A 17,165-nucleotide genomic window follows, 5' to 3' on the forward strand; every position below is an offset into this window, starting at 1 on the left:
AAGAATTGTGTTCTCTAGAGAGAAACAATTGCAGGGCTTCCAGTAAAGGAGGAAAAAAAACTAGCTGCACGGCTGTCTCCAATTTTCTTTTTGCCATTAATCCAAAATAAAAAATGCTTTGACTTTAAAAATCTCCCACCGTTATTTAGAACCGTCAAACGATGGCTTCGAGCTTGAAAATATCCGCAAAACGCGACATGTGAATGCTCGGCACATATTGAACGATGCATGAAATGTCGAACTCCACCCTTCATACAGGTTCATACTGTACCGAGCAATTTGCGGGCCGCTTGTTGCACAGCTTTTCAGGCTAAAAATCGTCGCTTGGCTGTTCTAAATAATCGTGGAAGTGTTTTAAAGCCAGAAGCTTGTTATTTAGGCTAGAAATCGAGAAAACTGGAGACAGCCGTGCAGCTAGTTTTTTTTCCTCCTTTACCTAGACACAGCGTTAAAAATAGTTCATTAGCGCGCACATGAAATTATTTCCTCCATGAAAAGCACATGGCCGTTGGCAAATGGCCGTTACACTGAGGGTGTCTACAAAACGAAGACCTAAAACCTAATAACCAAAACCTGTGACCCTAAAAGCTACGACCCCAAAAGCTATGACCCCCAAAAATTTTAGTTATTATTTAATCTACCGTGTTTCCCAAATGGCTACACAGTGCGAAAGTTTCATATGGAATCATACCTAATGAGGTAATTCAGCGAATTACAACACTTGGTTTATGTATATGTTGAATATACTAAATTGGTGTGTTATTTCTGTAGTTCATGACACATCTTACCTATACAACTATTTTGTGTAACTATTCAATACCAAAGGCAATTTGCCTAACCATGCAGTTTATTTTTCCATCATTGTGAAAGCATTTACAAAATATGAAATAATAAGGGAACAGGGCCCCATACCCCTAACTTTCCTGCTTGGAATTGGGAGTTCCATCTAATATTAGGAAAAATGCAAATAATAAAATCAAAATGATTTGATGCATCCTTGAAAATACAAACTAACATCCCCATTGCTCTTATGATCTGGATTAGCCTCCACATCTTACTTTCTCCTTGAGACTGCCTCCACTACAATACCAATTGACCAGGACATATTTTGTCTTGTAATGCACTGTCATCAGTGTTGGTTCATATATGATAACAATGTTAGGATGACTATAGGCATGCTGCCTAATCAACTCAAACAACAAGTAGTTTTTATTAATGGTTTCATTCTTTTATTTACACTGGATTACAGTATATTTGGTGAAACATTTTCAGGTACAGTGGTTACATCATTACTCACATTCTTTTCTATTGTGTTTCTATTGTAAACTGCATAGATTAGTCTGTGCATGTAAAGCATACTTGATCATGCCTAATCCAGGTATTTACAATAAACAAATATTAACAGGTGTACTGGTAGTGGAGAGCTGGTAGTAGTAGGAGAAGTGGTTTGAGGAGATGCAAGCTCGGAAGTTGGGCCCCAAACTTTGTGCACTTGGATAGGTCTATAATTGAAATAGGTCAAAGGTAAAGTGACAAAAAAGGAAGAAAAGCAATTATTATATTCGCTTTATTTACAACACATCATCTTAGTGCAACAATCAATGTTTTTACAGGCATTAGCTTTTTCTATTTTTAGAAGATTTTATGCATTGCCTAACAAAACTTGAATGCCATTTTTTTCACGGGGAAGCGGAATGGTTTTTATGAATACCATACGAGAAAATCGATGCAACTTTGGTAAAGATTGAGTAAAAGCACGTCATAAGCGGATAAGTCTTTGACAAGTGTACAACTCTTGGCCAAAAAGCAAAAAACTTCTCCTTGGACTTAGAAGCGAAATACGAGCGACACAAATGAAGTTGTGCGCTCGTTTGTCTACATTCACGTCGTCGGTTATCTAAAACCCGTAAGAGATTGAAATAAGAAAGTGAGAAGGACCTTCTCGTTTCTCTTATTTTTCGACAATTTTGAGGATTTATTGACAAAAGAAAGCCACAAACATGCCTAAGTCCGAATGGGGAAACTTTAGCACTCGCGTAAAAGGGGGAGAAAATTCATTCTATATACGATTGAGATATGTATTTTCTGCTGTAAAACATTGTACTTTTTATGCTACAGATACCGTACTGTAGCTCGACTCATTTTCTGGGTTGTCGGGAGCTCTGTGAGACACGTCTGCACGCTTTGAAGTCTAGACTCAACTGATTTGATTGAAGGATTTTTCGGAGCTTTCCTAGTGAGCTAGCTCCCTTTTATAGTGCGCGTGCGTGTTTAACTTTTTTTCCAACTTTTTCTTCATATAGATTTTTATTATTAAAGTTTTTTTTTCAACCTTTTTTCTCTTATTTAACTTTTTTTTCTCAAATATTTTTTTCAACTTATTTTTTTTTTCAACTTTATTTTTTCTTATAGATTTTTTAAACTTTTTTTCTTACTAGAAGTTTTTAATTTTTATTTTTTTTCTTACATGAATTTTCAAGTAAGTCAGTTTTTTTCTAATTTGTCTAATCTTTTTCGCATTTTCATTTAGTTTCATTTATTTTTTTCCTTAGATTTTTACTTCTTGAATATTTTTTCTCCGATTTTTTAGAATCTCTTAATTGTTTTTTCTCTGATTTTTTTTTTCATGTTTGAGAAATGCTATGATAACGATGGGCCACCATACTATGACATCTAAAATGGCGGACTCGCTCGGTTGGTGAGCGGTACATACTGAATGCTTCCATCTCAGGGTTGACAATGTTTTCATTCACAACTGTCGTGTATAGTGTAAATAGTTAACTAACCACAGAAAGGACTGTTTGTTTTTGTTCTGTCTCGTAATTGATTATTCATTTATAGCCCTCGACTGTAATTGGTTCTCTTGTGTTTTTGTTTTTTCTTAGTTACTTTGGAATGTTTTAGATTAGAGTCAGGAGTGTGGAGTCGATCAAAGTTTATACACGGAGTAAATATTCGGAGTTTTTTTTAAGAGGTTTTCTAAGGAGTTTTTTGGAGTTTATCTAAGAGTTTTCAGGAGGACTTGGAGAGACATCAGGCGTAAATTATGAATTTATTTTGGATGTTACTAAAACGGGGAGCGGGGAAAAGGGATCTGGGAACGAGTGATCAGCGGTAGGGCACAGCGTTTTAGCAACCTCACGTGCGTCTCTTTGGCTCTTCTCTCGTTAAAATGGGTTGTAAGTAAAATCTCTGACTCTGTTTCTAAGAATTATGAATAATTCATGCGCCCATTGAATCGAATCTAATATGTTTCTCTTATTTTAGATGTGATAGAGATCAAGTCAAGTGAAAGGTATGTTGAAAGGGATAATATGATAACAGTTTGCTTGGGTAGTTTAATGCGAGCTAAAATCGCAATAGTAAACTTGAAAAGAGATTTATGGAAACATATTTTGAATCCGTGGATATTTTTGCAATCCTACATTTGCCATGACTTCAAATTCTCATCCCATAGTGATGAAAAGCACTGTTACAAATTTGAGGTGCTATGAAAGCTGCTGTTTTCCTTTTACAAGTTCAACAATGTCTGAGCTTGAGTCCAAGTCTGAGCTTGAGCTGTAATAAAGTGTACAGAGGAACAAATAAGAAGGGCCAGAAAAGTAATAACATTTTGCAATTGTCTAATTTAGTAAACATTCAACTTGATGTTAGAGGAAAGAAGGGTTATGGTCACGGAAAACAGCAGCTTTCAACATCAATAATCATAAAAATACTGAAAATAGCTCCTCAAATTTGTAAAGAGTGCTTTTCATCACTATGGGATGAGAATTTGAAGTCATGGCAATGTAGGATTGCAAAAATATCCACGGATTCAAAATCTGTTTCCATAAATCTCTTTTCAAGTTTACCATTGCGATTTTAGCTCGCACTAAACTACCCAAGCAAACTGTTATCATATTATCCCTTTCAACATACCTTTCACTTGACTTGATCTCTATCACATCTAAAATAAGAGAAACGTATTAGATTCTATTCTTGGATATATGCTCTCTGACAAAGACCAAGAAAAGAGTAAAGGCGCTTGTTGCTTTAGAGGCTGACCTGTACGCTGCTGATATAGATGTATGCGTTATATCGGAAACCCATCTCAAGACCGGAATCCCGGACGCTATTGTATCAATACCGAACTATTGTGTGTACAGAAGAGATAGAGTTTGGCTGGGAGCGGATGTAAGATCTAAAGGCGACGTGGCAATTTATGTCAGAGACACTATGAGTGTGATTGAGATAAAGAGATCGGAGGCCTATGAATGTTTATGTGTGACTCTCGATCTTTCATCAAAGCACAAAATGTTGGTTTGCGGACTGTACCATCCACATAAACCCCGCTACAAGGACAAAGATCTGATTGGGTTTCTGGCGTAACTGTTCGATGGCTTCCTTGACTCAACACCTGAGGGAACCGTTGTCTTGGGAGGAGACCTAAACAAACTCGACCTTAGCGAAGTTAATCGACAAACGGGTCTGATCCCACTTGTCGACTTTCCAACAAGAGGCGATCCTAAGTTGGACAATTGTTTAACCAACGCTCCGCATTTATTCGCTAAGAGCTACCCAACCACGGCACAGATTAAAACTGACCATTTGGGTTTTATTGTTCCTGCCGCGAAAAAGTTAAAACCCATTCGAACCAGACTGGCCTTTAGGGACTGTCGGCAACAACACAAAGACGCCCTTTACAAAAGGCTTGTTGATTTTGACTGGTCCCCTCTCAGGGAGCTTTCCAGCATTGATGATATCACTAACACCTTCCAGTCGACCCTACACCTGTTAATGGATGAATGCCTCCCTTTGAAATCCATCACAATGTCTTCACGCGACCCACCTTGGCTAACACCTTTGGTCAAAGTACTTCTACGGAAGAAGCGGCGATTACAATGCAGAGGCAAGGCAGAGCGCGTCCGAGAAATCAGTAACAAAATTGGCAGTTTGGTGTCCGGATATAGACGCAATCTCAGCGCTGGAGAAGTAATCGGATCGGCCAAGTGGTGGAGAAGGGTGGACTGCCTTAGTCAACGGAAAAGTCAATCTCCATGTCAGTTAAGCGTACAAGCGCAAGAGCTGAACAAGTATTTCAAGGATCTGTGTTGGGACTAGGAGTATAGCAAGCCTCCCCCTGTACCAATTGACAATGAGTGTGATGTTCCCCAACTGACGGAAGTCCAAACATGGAAAGCCCTAACATCGTGCAGGAAAACAGCCTCTGGCCCGGACGGCATCCCATTTTGGATGTGGAAAGAAAACGCGGAAGCTCTTACTCCCATAGTATCTGCAATTTGGAATCTCTACGGACGCAGACATGGCCCAGGGAATGGAAAAGATCCAACATAAGTCCTCTCCCTAAAGTTGACGTACCACTCGAGAACTCTGACTTTCGAGGTATCAATATCACCCTGGTTGTGTCCCGGATCTTTGAAAGAACGGTGTATAATGTTTTCAACAAATCTGCGGTTGAGGGACACATATAGTCAGCCCAATTTGCTTATCGTTCGGAGGGCAGCTGCACGGAGGCCCTTCTGCGCATACAGCACTTCCAACTTCAGGCTTTGGACAACCCGAGCAACATTGCTGTTCGTCTTTTCTCGATGGATTTCTCAAAAGCCTTCGACAGCGTAAAGCACAAGATCCTGGCTGACAAGCTTAAAGGCGTGGCCACTAAACAAATACATAATCAACTGGTACTTGAGCTTCCTCGAGGGACGACAACAGAGGGTGTGCACCAAAGGAGTCACCACAGACTGGGAGATCGTTAATCAAGGGACCACGCAAGGGGGTGTCTCCGGACCTTACCTTTTTGTCATGTTTCTGAGTGATCTTGACATACAAGACGAGGGGGTCCAGATCACAAAGTATGCGGACGATTGCTCGATCCAGGTGGCTGTGAGCAATAATGTAGATAGCTCAGTTAATGTAATAAACCATTTTCTTAAATGGACAGATAAAAACAAGATGAGCTGTAACCCCAAGAAATGCCGTGAAATTGTATTTTATAAGAAGGGGGCGAAATTCGACCCAGCCCCTGTAAGTAATATTCCTAGAGTGAATGAACTCAAACTACTAGGAATAACGCTGCAAACTAATTCCAAATTTTCCCTTCACATTAACATGAAATTGAAGGAGGCAAATGCTTGTCTATATGTTATCAGATCCCTGAGAAAGGAAGGATACCAACAGGCAGAAGTAGATCACCTTTTTATGAGTATTGTTGTACCTAAACTAACCTATGGCTTGGCAGTTTATGCGGCTAGCCATTCAGAGTTAAAAACCATTCAGAGATTTTTAGATAGGTGCAAAAAAAGGAGGTATATCTCTTAAGTCAATATCATGGATCTACTTCAGAAAACGGACACTTAGATCTTCAACAAAATCAAAGGTAACAGCAACCACCCTCTAAGGGATATTGCTCCTGTTGTTATATCAACTAACTACAATCTTCGTAATAAGAAGCTCACCAAGCCCCGTGTTAACACTGATAGATTTCTCAACGCCTTCGCAAATCGGCTTGCACTCAGATATAATCTAGCCTTAGCAAGTGAGCCTTAAAGTTGTAACTGCAGGTTGTCTGTTTTTGTATTTCTGTATTTGTAAAGTAGTGTGTAAAGTAGAGCGCTCCTAGAAATGTATTTTTTTCTAGTAAGAATAAAGATTATTATTATTATTATTATTATTATTATTATTATTATTATTATTATTATTATTATTGTTATTATTGTTATTGTTATTGTTATTGTTATCGTTATCGTTATTGTTATTGTTATTATTATTATTGTTATTGTTATTGTTATTGTTATCGTTATTGTTATTGTTATTGTTATTATTATTATTATTATTATTATTATTATTATTATTATTATCCATTTTAACGAGAGAAGAGCCAAAGAGACGCACGTGAGGTTGCTACATCGCTGTGCCCTACCGCTGATCACTCGTTCCCAGATCCCTGTTCCCCGCTCCCCGTTCCTCGTTTTAGTAACATCCATATATTTTAGTCATGATTTTACAATCTTTGTATATCTGTTAGATAGGTTGATTTATCAAATCCCTTGTATTATCGTTTTAGGCGTGGATCATACACAAGAATAAAATCGAATCAAACTCCGGTGCATGTAGTGTATATCACTGGTTAAACTGGCGAACTAAAGGACCTCTACACCCGGTGTCGTCAGCGCTCCTGAGGAACGCGACAACAACATTATCAACCGAAGTCATGAAATAACCATATAAAACCAAATTCTCATATTTTATTTACCAGATTCGATAAAAAAAATAGAAAAAACAGTGAAGGATTTTGGCAAATGAGCCGATGGGAAAGATGCTTTCTCACATTATGTATTTCGTTAAGATTTAAAAATGCTGGGAGGTGAAAAGGTGAAAATATTGGCCCAGGTTACAAGAATGTATTGATGTACTGCATGTCAATACCTTAAATTATTAATATTCATCGTAATAGTCCTTGTGACCCCCTTGTTTATTCTTTCGCCATTTTCCTTTCTTGGGTTTTTTAGGTTTCCTTGGTTTCTTGGGTTTCTTAGGTTTCCTTGGTTTCTTGGGTTTCTTAGGTTTCCTTGGTTTCTTGGGTTTCTTAGGTTTCCTTGGTTTCTTGGGTTTCTTTTTAGACTCATATGGCCGGGAAAGATGCTTTCTCACACTGTGTATTTCGTTAAGATTTAAAAATGCTGGGAGGTGAAAAGGTGAAAATATTGGCCCAGGTTACAAGAATGTATTGATGTACTGCATATCAATACCTTAAAATTATTAATATTCATTGTAATAGTCCTTGTGACCCCCTTGTTTATTCTTTCGCCATTTTCCTTTCTTGGGTTTTTTAGGTTTCCTTGGTTTCTTGGGTTTCTTAGGTTTCCTTGGTTTCTTGGGTTTCTTAGGTTTCCTTGGTTTCTTGGGTTTCTTTTTAGACTCATATGGCCGCCATTTGCCGTATTGCGTGGCAGGGAGGACTTCGCCAATTGGCTCCACACCACTACCTGTTTCATACTGATCTAGTTCCCAAAGCTCATCTGAAAACGTCAAAGAAGTCAACTATCAATAGTATTAGCGGGAGGGGAGGGTCATATTTCACTAGAGCCCATAAATCCAACAAAGTAGAGTATTATCAGAGGGAGGGGCGAGGCGAGATTTCTCTCGCCTTCATATTCTCTCCTACTCTATCCTTGTATCATCCCCCTCGTTTTCGCAGAGTTCTCGTCTCACGCTCTTCTCCTTGATGAGTTTCAAAAAATGCGTTTTGCATGTTTGAAATACGTACGGTATGTTTCACTATGTTTACAAACATTTTCAATAACCTTTGCTCATGTGATATGTTTAGATTAGTCATTGCATCTTTCCCGCTTGAGAAATTCTGTTGTGCAAGTTGGGCACAATCTAATAGTCTAATCGCCTAATCATCTCATACGAACACTTTCGAAAGAAGAACTGCAGTGGATATTTCCATTTTAATCCCTGCCATGATCTGGGACAAAATAGTCTTTGGGTGCTTGCCGGGTCCCTGTTAAATGAAGACCGGACCTTCGCGGACCTAAGCGGACCGGTTTTTTTTAAATTATTTTTAAATACACACAGGTATACAAAGCTATCAAAATAAATTAAAATTTGTCGAAAAGAAAAAAGGCTTAAATCATGCTTACATTTTGCGTGTTCTCTGAACATATTTTGGGGAGTCCCTATTTCAACTCAACTCCCCGCTTTCCTTATATTAGTTTCTGTGTGTGCCGATGTTGTGTGTGTGCGGGGGGGGGGGGGGGGGGGGGGGGATATGCGACGGAGATTACGGACTTTGCGCAAAAGTACAGACTTGCTCGCAGGCTAAAACATCGCTCGCATTAAAACAATGTCAATTAGCTATCTTTTGTTTAGCGAAAGTAATTTTACCCCTCAAACACGGGGAGTAGATCGTCGTCTGAATCGGAATCATAGACATGTTCATTCAATCTGTTGCAAGCTCCAACTAATTTTGTAACCCTTTTCCAGGCAGTCTTGTTGGCATTGCACAGTTGTTGGTCTTGTTATATCAAGCAAAGTAGCCAATAAAAAGTTACTGTTCTCACGGCAATCTAATTGTGCTTGTGCAGAGCGGTTTTTTTTTTCTTAATACAATGCAGGGCAGTAGCCAATAGAGGGTTAATGTTCTAACGACAATCAACAGATTCCATTGAGTTAACTGACAGGTCAGTGTTTGGACAGAGTGATATTGCTTTCTCTTGCTACAAAGTAGGAAAGCAGCCCATTTAAAGTCACTTTTCTCACGGTGGTTGCCGATTTTCCAGCTACCGATTTTTCAAACTACTTCAGTCACCTGGAGCAAGTCGGTAATTTTGCGCAAAGTCCGTGATGAAAAAGAAACTCTGTCCCCCCGGCGCCCCGCAACAACGGCACACTTGTACTAGGGACTTCCACGCAAAACTTTTAAGTTTTAAGCAAGCTTTTTTTCTTTGACGACTTTTTTATTTTATGTATATGTTTGTGTATTTAAAAAAATAAATAAAAAAAAAACCGGTCCGCCGAGGTCCGGTCCGCGGAGGTCCGGTCCTCATTTTACAGAGACCTGGTGCTTGCGTGCATCTCTGTGCAAAATGTGGTCAGGCGAATCAAGTGATGACAATTATTGTCAATCAACTTTGCTGACACTTTGCCTCACTTGAGAAATTTTGTTTGTTTGATGTTGTGCAAAATGATCACACCCCAATGGAATTCACGCTCCAAAGGGGGAAGCGATGCGCAAAGAAGCTTTTTCAAATCCCCTCTTATTATTATTCAAAAATACCAATAGAGATATTCTGCGTTTTTTTTCCCAAAGTGTGTCAACAGAAATGTGGAGTGGTTGACTAGTATTTGTAACTGGTTGTATAAAGGCCAGATAAAGGTATTAAAACAAAGACGTATGACTAGAGTATGATTAACATCCAGTATTTAAGTTTGATGGAATATACGTTATCGATTAAATAATCATAAATAAATGAATATAACAGGACATTGGACATAATCCCCAGAATTAGTGAAACAAGAACCGGGATTCGTGCCCTAAGTTTCAGTCCAGGAAACTGGATTTGGGCTCCCGGGAACGGAGAGCAAACAGCGGCCGTGAAGACGGGATTGGGGAACTCTAAGGGGCCGGGAAGGAGTTACTTACCTTCAATAAAATCAAAATCATGTCTCGTAGCTACGAAGCCAATGAAAAAGACAAGAAGTGTAAGTGTCAGAAGGATAGTCTTCATGGTGAACTCGCTGCCAGTTCAGGGTTCAGCGTCTCCTTATGATAATACCGACTATGTGCGCTGCTTATCCTTTAGCGCATTCTACATCCCCGCAGTGCACAAGCTTTTGTTTCTTCTGTGAGTGGGCTCATTCTTTTGCCGGTCGAGTACATAGTATTCTTCTTTATGAATGCTAAGAATGAGAAGGCTCACAAGTAAGAAATCTTAGATTTGTGAAGAAAATAAATACAATCTAGAGTATCATGATAAGTGAGTGATATACATATTTTCAACGGTATATAATACCTTTTTGCATTTGATATCTAAAAATTATGTGTAATGATCTGATATTTGTGTTCTTGTTTTAAGATAAGATAGCGGGAATTCAAATTCTAGAACGCTCTATGCATTTGTTTGCGTGTGCGATGAAGCATCCATTCAAAACTCGCGTGCGCATGTGCAGTGGGTAAGAACCCAATACAGACTTCAGAGCAAAAGAAAAAAAAGAAAAAAAAGAAAAAAAAAACAATATAAAAATAGTATAAAAATGTTAAAAAATTACAAACTACTGATGTGTACTATGTTTTTGATAAACACGCAAATATACCTAGCTGATTGCCGAAGCATTTAAGCACAGGTAGTCCAGGCGATGGTTGCTTGTTCTTAGCTCGGAATTCGGCTGTTCTTAGAGGTAACGAGTAAAGCGATTCTTTTGTCAAATGCTGTCAATAATAACCTAATTGCACGATTTGGGGTGGTTTTCTTAACAAAATTTATAGGCCCTCCCCCTTGGTAAAAAAAGAACGCCTTACTAGTTTCAGAACAGCTGAATTCCGAGCTACGAACAAGCAACCATTTTGCCTGGGCTACCTGTGTTTAAAGTGATAAACTCATGCAAATAGTATGCTTGATCCTCGCACGAAAAAACGAGTTGATCGCGGATCTAACGCTTTCTTTGCGGCCGCAAAAAAAATCCCGCCATTAGCGACATTTGGGCAGCGCCAATACCAAGCATAATGACCCTATTTTGCATTTTGTCAAAAGGGCTTCCTGTGTAACATATTCACGTGACTTACTGCGCCCGCAAGAGCTTTGCACAAATAAGATATCTACTTTATGTATTCGAAAACGATGTCTTCTTTACACCAATCCGTAATCATTTTCAATAGATGATTTTAACATGAAGTAATACACTCTGTTGCTAGCTTTTATTTGAACAAAATGCCGGACGAAAAGCTGCGACTCACGTCGGCGGTTGTTGTATCTAAATCGTTCCTCAAGGAACAAGAAAGAAGGTAATGTAACCGAAATTGCCGCTGGTGTAAGCATGACTGAACAAACGTGATGATCAATGTCAAAAATGTTCAATCTGAGTCAAGTACTCCAATTCTCTGTATTACCCATTTTGGGGACGCGCAAGCTTGAAATAATCTTTTTCCTGTAAACCACTTAGGCTGGTTCCAAAATGGCTTATAGCAATTATTTGTCCAGTCACTCTTACAATCCGAATTATATCGTAGAGCAGAGTTTTGGTTTACTCGTCCATATAATTTAGTATTACTGTCAGAAGTTAGACGGTTTTCGACGAAGAAAAAGCACAGGCAAAAAAGGCTTATCCAGTGGATACCGTATAAAGTAATGCCTACTTACAACTTACCCAGGCTTTGTACAACCAGCCCTACACTGTAGTTTCTCATACTGCTATCTTTAGAAACTGTTTCTTCTACATGTAGAGCTCATATTTTTTTACAACCAGCCCAGTTGTTCAACGTCTTTTTATCATTAGAGCCCATTAGTTTTGTTGTTCATTAGAGATCATGCTAGAGAAAGGCGAATCAACAGATTTCGTCAATCAGAGAGTGACGATGAAGACAAAAGCTTGCAGCGTGACCGTGAACATCGATCAAGAAGGTTGGGTGACAGTGTGCGGCGACCAAGAAGAGTGTCTGAAAGAGATGAGAATGAAGACCGAGGAAACTGGAAGGGACACAATTTAGACAACCCCAAAGGTAGGAGCAAACTTGTTCCTAGCTGGAGTCAGGTTTAATAATGATAATACTAGAAGGAAATTTCAGTCAACCATATTTTTTGGGGGATTGATAGTAAGTTGATGTTATTGCTCTACATTGTTGTACTAAGTAAGGAAGCTTAGCAGAATAAAATTTTTGTGCAACCCTACAGTTTACATTATTTTTTTTTTCTTGCCTCAGCAAATAGACCTTCTGGCCCAAACAGGAATTCTGTGTTTGATCGGCTTGACAAGGGATCAATCAAAAGCCGCCTTGGACAGCGCATGCTGCAAGAGGATGTTGAGGAAAACGTAGTCACAGATCCCACAGATGTTCCCCGTGGACAACGATACTTCATGGTAAATATTGTAATCAATAAAAAACTATTTCACAGCATTCCACAACATTTTTGAAAAAACTCCAGTGGACAACTCATAAAGACTTGCAAATGTAAGCTATTAAATTTGTTGTTCAGACTGTTAAAGGAGCCAGTCATGCCGCCATGCTGCAAAAGTAACTCACTCAAAGAATCCATTTCAATCTTGGATGGTTATTTTGATGTTTTCTTGCAAATAAACCAATGTATTTCGAATGGTAAACAACAATTAAGGAGTGGTTGGTTGATGTTCTTTAAAGCATCAATTGCACCAGTTTGCTTCTGGAAAGCTGACAGAAACCTCAACCGACAAAAGACAAAATAATCTTTTAGAATCCGCGCTATTTAACAGGCCATCCGCTCTAAACTATCAGTCACATCCTCAAAGAAACTTCCAGTAGACACGCTGATTTTATAATTTTGAAACATATTTTCAGTTTTCCATTAAAAAATCATTAGAGATTGCTATGTAACCGACGGAAGTAAGCTGGTGACATAACTGTTTAATGTCAATCTTTTCCTTTTTTTTATAAGCATGATGACCGTGATGGTCCACGTGGGCGTGACATGCGCAGGTTCTCAGGCAGCAGAGGGCGGTCAAGGAGTCCTGTTTGGAGACATGACATGTTTGAGAAAGTTCAACAAGAGGTGAGCTGCATAGTCTGTACATAATTACACACCTTAAAACACTGTTTAGAAAAGCTTAGTAATTTGCTTTGTAATTTCTCTGTTGCGTAGGGAGATCTCTGTTTTATAATTTTTGAACTCTGTAATCACCAAAGAATGATCAGCAATCTGATGCTCCCTTTACATAATGGCACACCTTCAAACACTGTGTAGAAAAGCTTAGTAACTTGCTATTTCTCCTTTACATTCCTGTACTTGACAAGGAATTGCAAAAGGAGGTCAAAATAGAAGAGGATAGATTTCCAAATTAATTTTTCACAATTCTTTCCAATCAACTAACCTAAATATTAAACAAAACTCAGACAAACACATGGCCCTCGCTTATTCATCAAATAACTATTTTGCGCCTTTCTTGAATGTTACATGCATTGAACACATTGTATGACAGTAGCATGATCAATTATCATTAACTCAGATGATTATTAAGTCGACTCAGTGATGCCATGTTAGTCCAGTGGTGCAGACCTTGTCTACGACCGCAGGGACCCGCAGCGAGTTCAATTCCCAATTTTTATACTTTTCATAATAATAATTAATTATACTGTGCTTGTTGTGTCATTGCATCGAAAAGAAAAAAAGGTATAAGGACATTTTTATGTACTCTAAGCATCTTCTATGTGTTCCTGCTTTGTTCAGTATCCTGTATATCTTTTATGCATACAAGAAAATAACTAGGAAAATACATTCACGAGTTGGCTAAACGAGCCTTTGATTACATTTTTGGGTGATTTTATTCTTTTTTAAAGGAGAATGTGGATGATGATGCCACCACACATGACGAGCATGATCATAGAGACCATGAGAAGCCAGAAGAAGAGGCTCCAAGGAGACGGAGAGTGGTAGCTGGCGACAGGCAGCATGGAAGGCATGACACCACAGAGGAACTCCCAAGGCGGCGGGATGGGGGTGGTGCAGGCAAATGGAGGCATGATAAGTTTGCTGAGATGGAGCAGGAACCCAAAAGAGACAGGGTATGTAGGTTGGAAATGAGGGGACAGTACTTTTTATTTTTTGTTTTACAGTAATTGAATAACCACATGAGAAATACTGTAAATGGTTGTACCCTGTGAGCAGAGCTTTCTCCTCTGTGACTCTTTGATCAAAGTCATTCGCGTCTGTGTGTGTTGCGTAGCTAGTAACCACGCACACACCCAATCGCTAATAAACAGGCCAATGTAAAGAGAGATGTAAAGAGAGATACAAGGGAAAAGCCTCTGCTAGCAGGGTATAATTGTTGATTGTTTCTGGCCTACTTTGCACTACAAATATATAGTATATGCCTTATTTCTCAGGGGTTTCATTAGGCCCTAGCGGCCGACTGAAGAGCCAGCTATTTTCCACCGAGCGCAGGCTATTTTTTTTAAAAAGTCAACTTAAGTTTTTTTTAACTAAAAAGATAAAATAACTTTCACCCCCTACTTATCAATCCCCACCGCATACTCTTAAAGTAAATGAAAGCCCTGTTTCTAATTATAGTTTTGAATTTAACTAGAAAGTATATTACTGTCTATACATTTCCTTGATATTTTTTCTTGTTATTTTTCCAGGTAACTGATAGAGAGGACAATAGGCGTGGTCGCAGGAACCGTGACTATTAAGCTAGCTTTGGTTCCTATGCATACCATATATTTTACAGTGGCTATTTGAGTCTTGTGTTGACATGACTGATATTCCAGGTAGGTATGTCTGCACTTGCCTATCACATCATGACAGATGTCACTCACTGTCAGTAGGCATGACATATGTCACTCACTGTCAGTAGGCATGACAGATTTCACTTACTGTCAGTAGGCATAACAGACATCACTCACTGTCAGTAGGCATGACAGACATCACTCACTGTCAGTAGGCATGACAGACGTCACTCACTGTCAGTAGACATGACAGACATCACTCACTGTCAGTAGGCATGACAGATGTCACTTACTGTCAGTAGGCATGACATATGTCACTAACTGTCAGTAGACATGACAGACATCACTCACTGTCAGTAGGCATGACAGACGTCACTCACTATCAGTAGACATGACAGACATCACTCACTGTCAGTAGGCATGACAGACGTCACTCACTATCAGTAGACATGACAGACGTCACTCACTGTCAGTAGACATGACAGACATCACTCACTGTCAGTAGGCATGACAGATGTCACTTACTGTCAGTAGGCATGACATATGTCACTAACTGTCAGTAGACATGACAGACATCACTCACTGTCAGTAGGCATGACAGACGTCACTCACTATCAGTAGACATGACAGACATCACTCACTGTCAGTAGGCATGACAGATGTCACTTACTGTCAGTAGGCATGACATATGTCACTCACTGTCAGTAGGCATGACAGGTGTCACTCACTGTCAGTAGGCATGACAGACGTCACTCACTGTCAGTAGGCATGACAGATGTCACTTACTGTCAGTAGGCATGACAGATGTCACTCACTGTCAGTAGACATGACAGACGTCACTCACTGTCAGTAGGCATGACAGGTGTCACTCACTGTCAGTAGGCATGACAGATGTCACTTACTGTCAGTAGGCATGACAGATGTCACTCACTGTCAGTAGGCATGACAGACATCACTCACTGTCAGTAGGCATGACAGGTGTCACTCACTGTCAGTAGGCATGACAGATGTCACTCACTGTCAGTAGGCATGACAGGTGTCACTCACTGTCAGTAGACATGACAGACGTCACTCACTGTCAGTAGGCATGACAGATGTCACTTACTGTCAGTAGGCATGACAGATGTCACTTACTGTCAGTAGGCATGACAGATGTCACTTACTGTCAGTAGACATGACAGACATCACTCACTGTCAGTAGGCATGACAGATATCACTTACTGTCAGTAGGCATGACAGACGTCACTCACTGTCAGTAGACATGACAGACGTCACTCACTGTCAGTAGGCATGACAGATGTCACTTACTGTCAGTAGGCATGACAGATGTCACTCACTGTCAGTAGACATGACAGACGCCACTCACTTTCAGTAGGCATGACAGACATCACTCACTGTCAGTAGGTATAACAGATATCACTCACTGTCAGTAGGCATGACAGATGTCACTCACTGTCAGTAGGCATGACAGGTGTCACTCACTGTCAGTAGACATGACAGGCATCACTCACTGTCAGTAGACATGACATATGTCACTCACTGTCAGTAGGCATGACAGATGTCACTCACTGTCAGTAGGCATGACAGACGTCACTCACTAACAGTAGACATGACAAACGTCACTCACTGTCAGTAAGCATGACAGACATCAAATACTGTCAGTAGGCATGACAGATAGCACTCACTGTCACGCATAATTGCCACATACAGTAATTATTTTTTAATGCCATGTGAAACAATGTGTACCATAACCCATCGGTTCAACTTTACACACCTAGTGTATGGTTGAGATGTGTCAGTTTTTATGATTGACACCTGTCATTCATCTGTCATAAGTATATGGTGGCCTGTCAGTCATTTTGATTGACATTGCCATTCAAATTTTAACACCTTCATAACAATACAATAAATTCTGATTCTAGAAAAGCATTTCATTTTAGAAGGCCTTGTTTCAGATCTGATGTAAATGATCTTTTTTTATTAAATCATTTTTCAAACATTGTCATTGCCTCAGAAGGAAGCTGTCCATAAATAGCAATGCATGTTATTATATTTTACATGAAGGAAATAAATAATCTGTACGCTGTCATTTGATCGCCTTGTATCAAGTTAGTATAGAGGTGATGAACTTGGAAACAGGTCAACTCACAAAATACCCTGCCATAAACTCCAAACCCCAAAATACCCACAGTCGCTACAGTCTACTTCCGGCCAAGTACGTAGCAATCTCCGATGACTTTTAACGGAA

General features: G+C 39.4%; 2 protein-coding genes across 4 annotated transcripts; one reads left to right on the forward strand and one right to left on the reverse strand.

The window, feature by feature from the left end:
* Positions 1 to 7,224: 7,224 nt before the first annotated feature.
* LOC5518381 (104 kDa microneme/rhoptry antigen) lies at positions 7,225 to 10,653 on the reverse strand. Of its 3 annotated transcripts, XM_048734508.1 has the most exons (4): positions 10,518 to 10,653; positions 10,148 to 10,404; positions 7,892 to 8,018; positions 7,225 to 7,594 (listed from the first exon to the last, which is right to left on the reverse strand). In XM_048734508.1, the coding sequence occupies exons 2-4, from the start codon at positions 10,230 to 10,232 to the stop codon at positions 7,435 to 7,437; spliced, it is 372 nt and encodes a 123-aa protein (XP_048590465.1). In that variant the 5' UTR covers positions 10,233 to 10,404; positions 10,518 to 10,653; the 3' UTR covers positions 7,225 to 7,434. The 3 variants fall into 3 exon arrangements, with proteins under 3 accessions (XP_048590465.1, XP_048590466.1, XP_032219071.1); XM_048734509.1 differs by having other exon boundaries at positions 7,225 to 8,018; positions 10,518 to 10,647; XM_032363180.2 differs by lacking the exon at positions 10,518 to 10,653 and having other exon boundaries at positions 10,148 to 10,479.
* A 701-nt stretch (positions 10,654 to 11,354) lies between these two features.
* Positions 11,355 to 17,006, forward strand: LOC5518442 (bcl-2-associated transcription factor 1). Its single transcript, XM_032363183.2, has 6 exons — positions 11,355 to 11,506; positions 12,024 to 12,220; positions 12,422 to 12,579; positions 13,131 to 13,244; positions 14,030 to 14,254; positions 14,831 to 17,006. The coding sequence occupies exons 1-6, from the start codon at positions 11,433 to 11,435 to the stop codon at positions 14,879 to 14,881; spliced, it is 819 nt and encodes a 272-aa protein (XP_032219074.2). The 5' UTR covers positions 11,355 to 11,432; the 3' UTR covers positions 14,882 to 17,006.
* The last annotated feature ends 159 nt before the right edge of the window (positions 17,007 to 17,165 follow it).

This window comes from Nematostella vectensis, chromosome 11, assembly GCF_932526225.1.
Source record: "Nematostella vectensis chromosome 11, jaNemVect1.1, whole genome shotgun sequence".
Taxonomy (NCBI): domain Eukaryota; kingdom Metazoa; phylum Cnidaria; class Anthozoa; order Actiniaria; family Edwardsiidae; genus Nematostella; species Nematostella vectensis.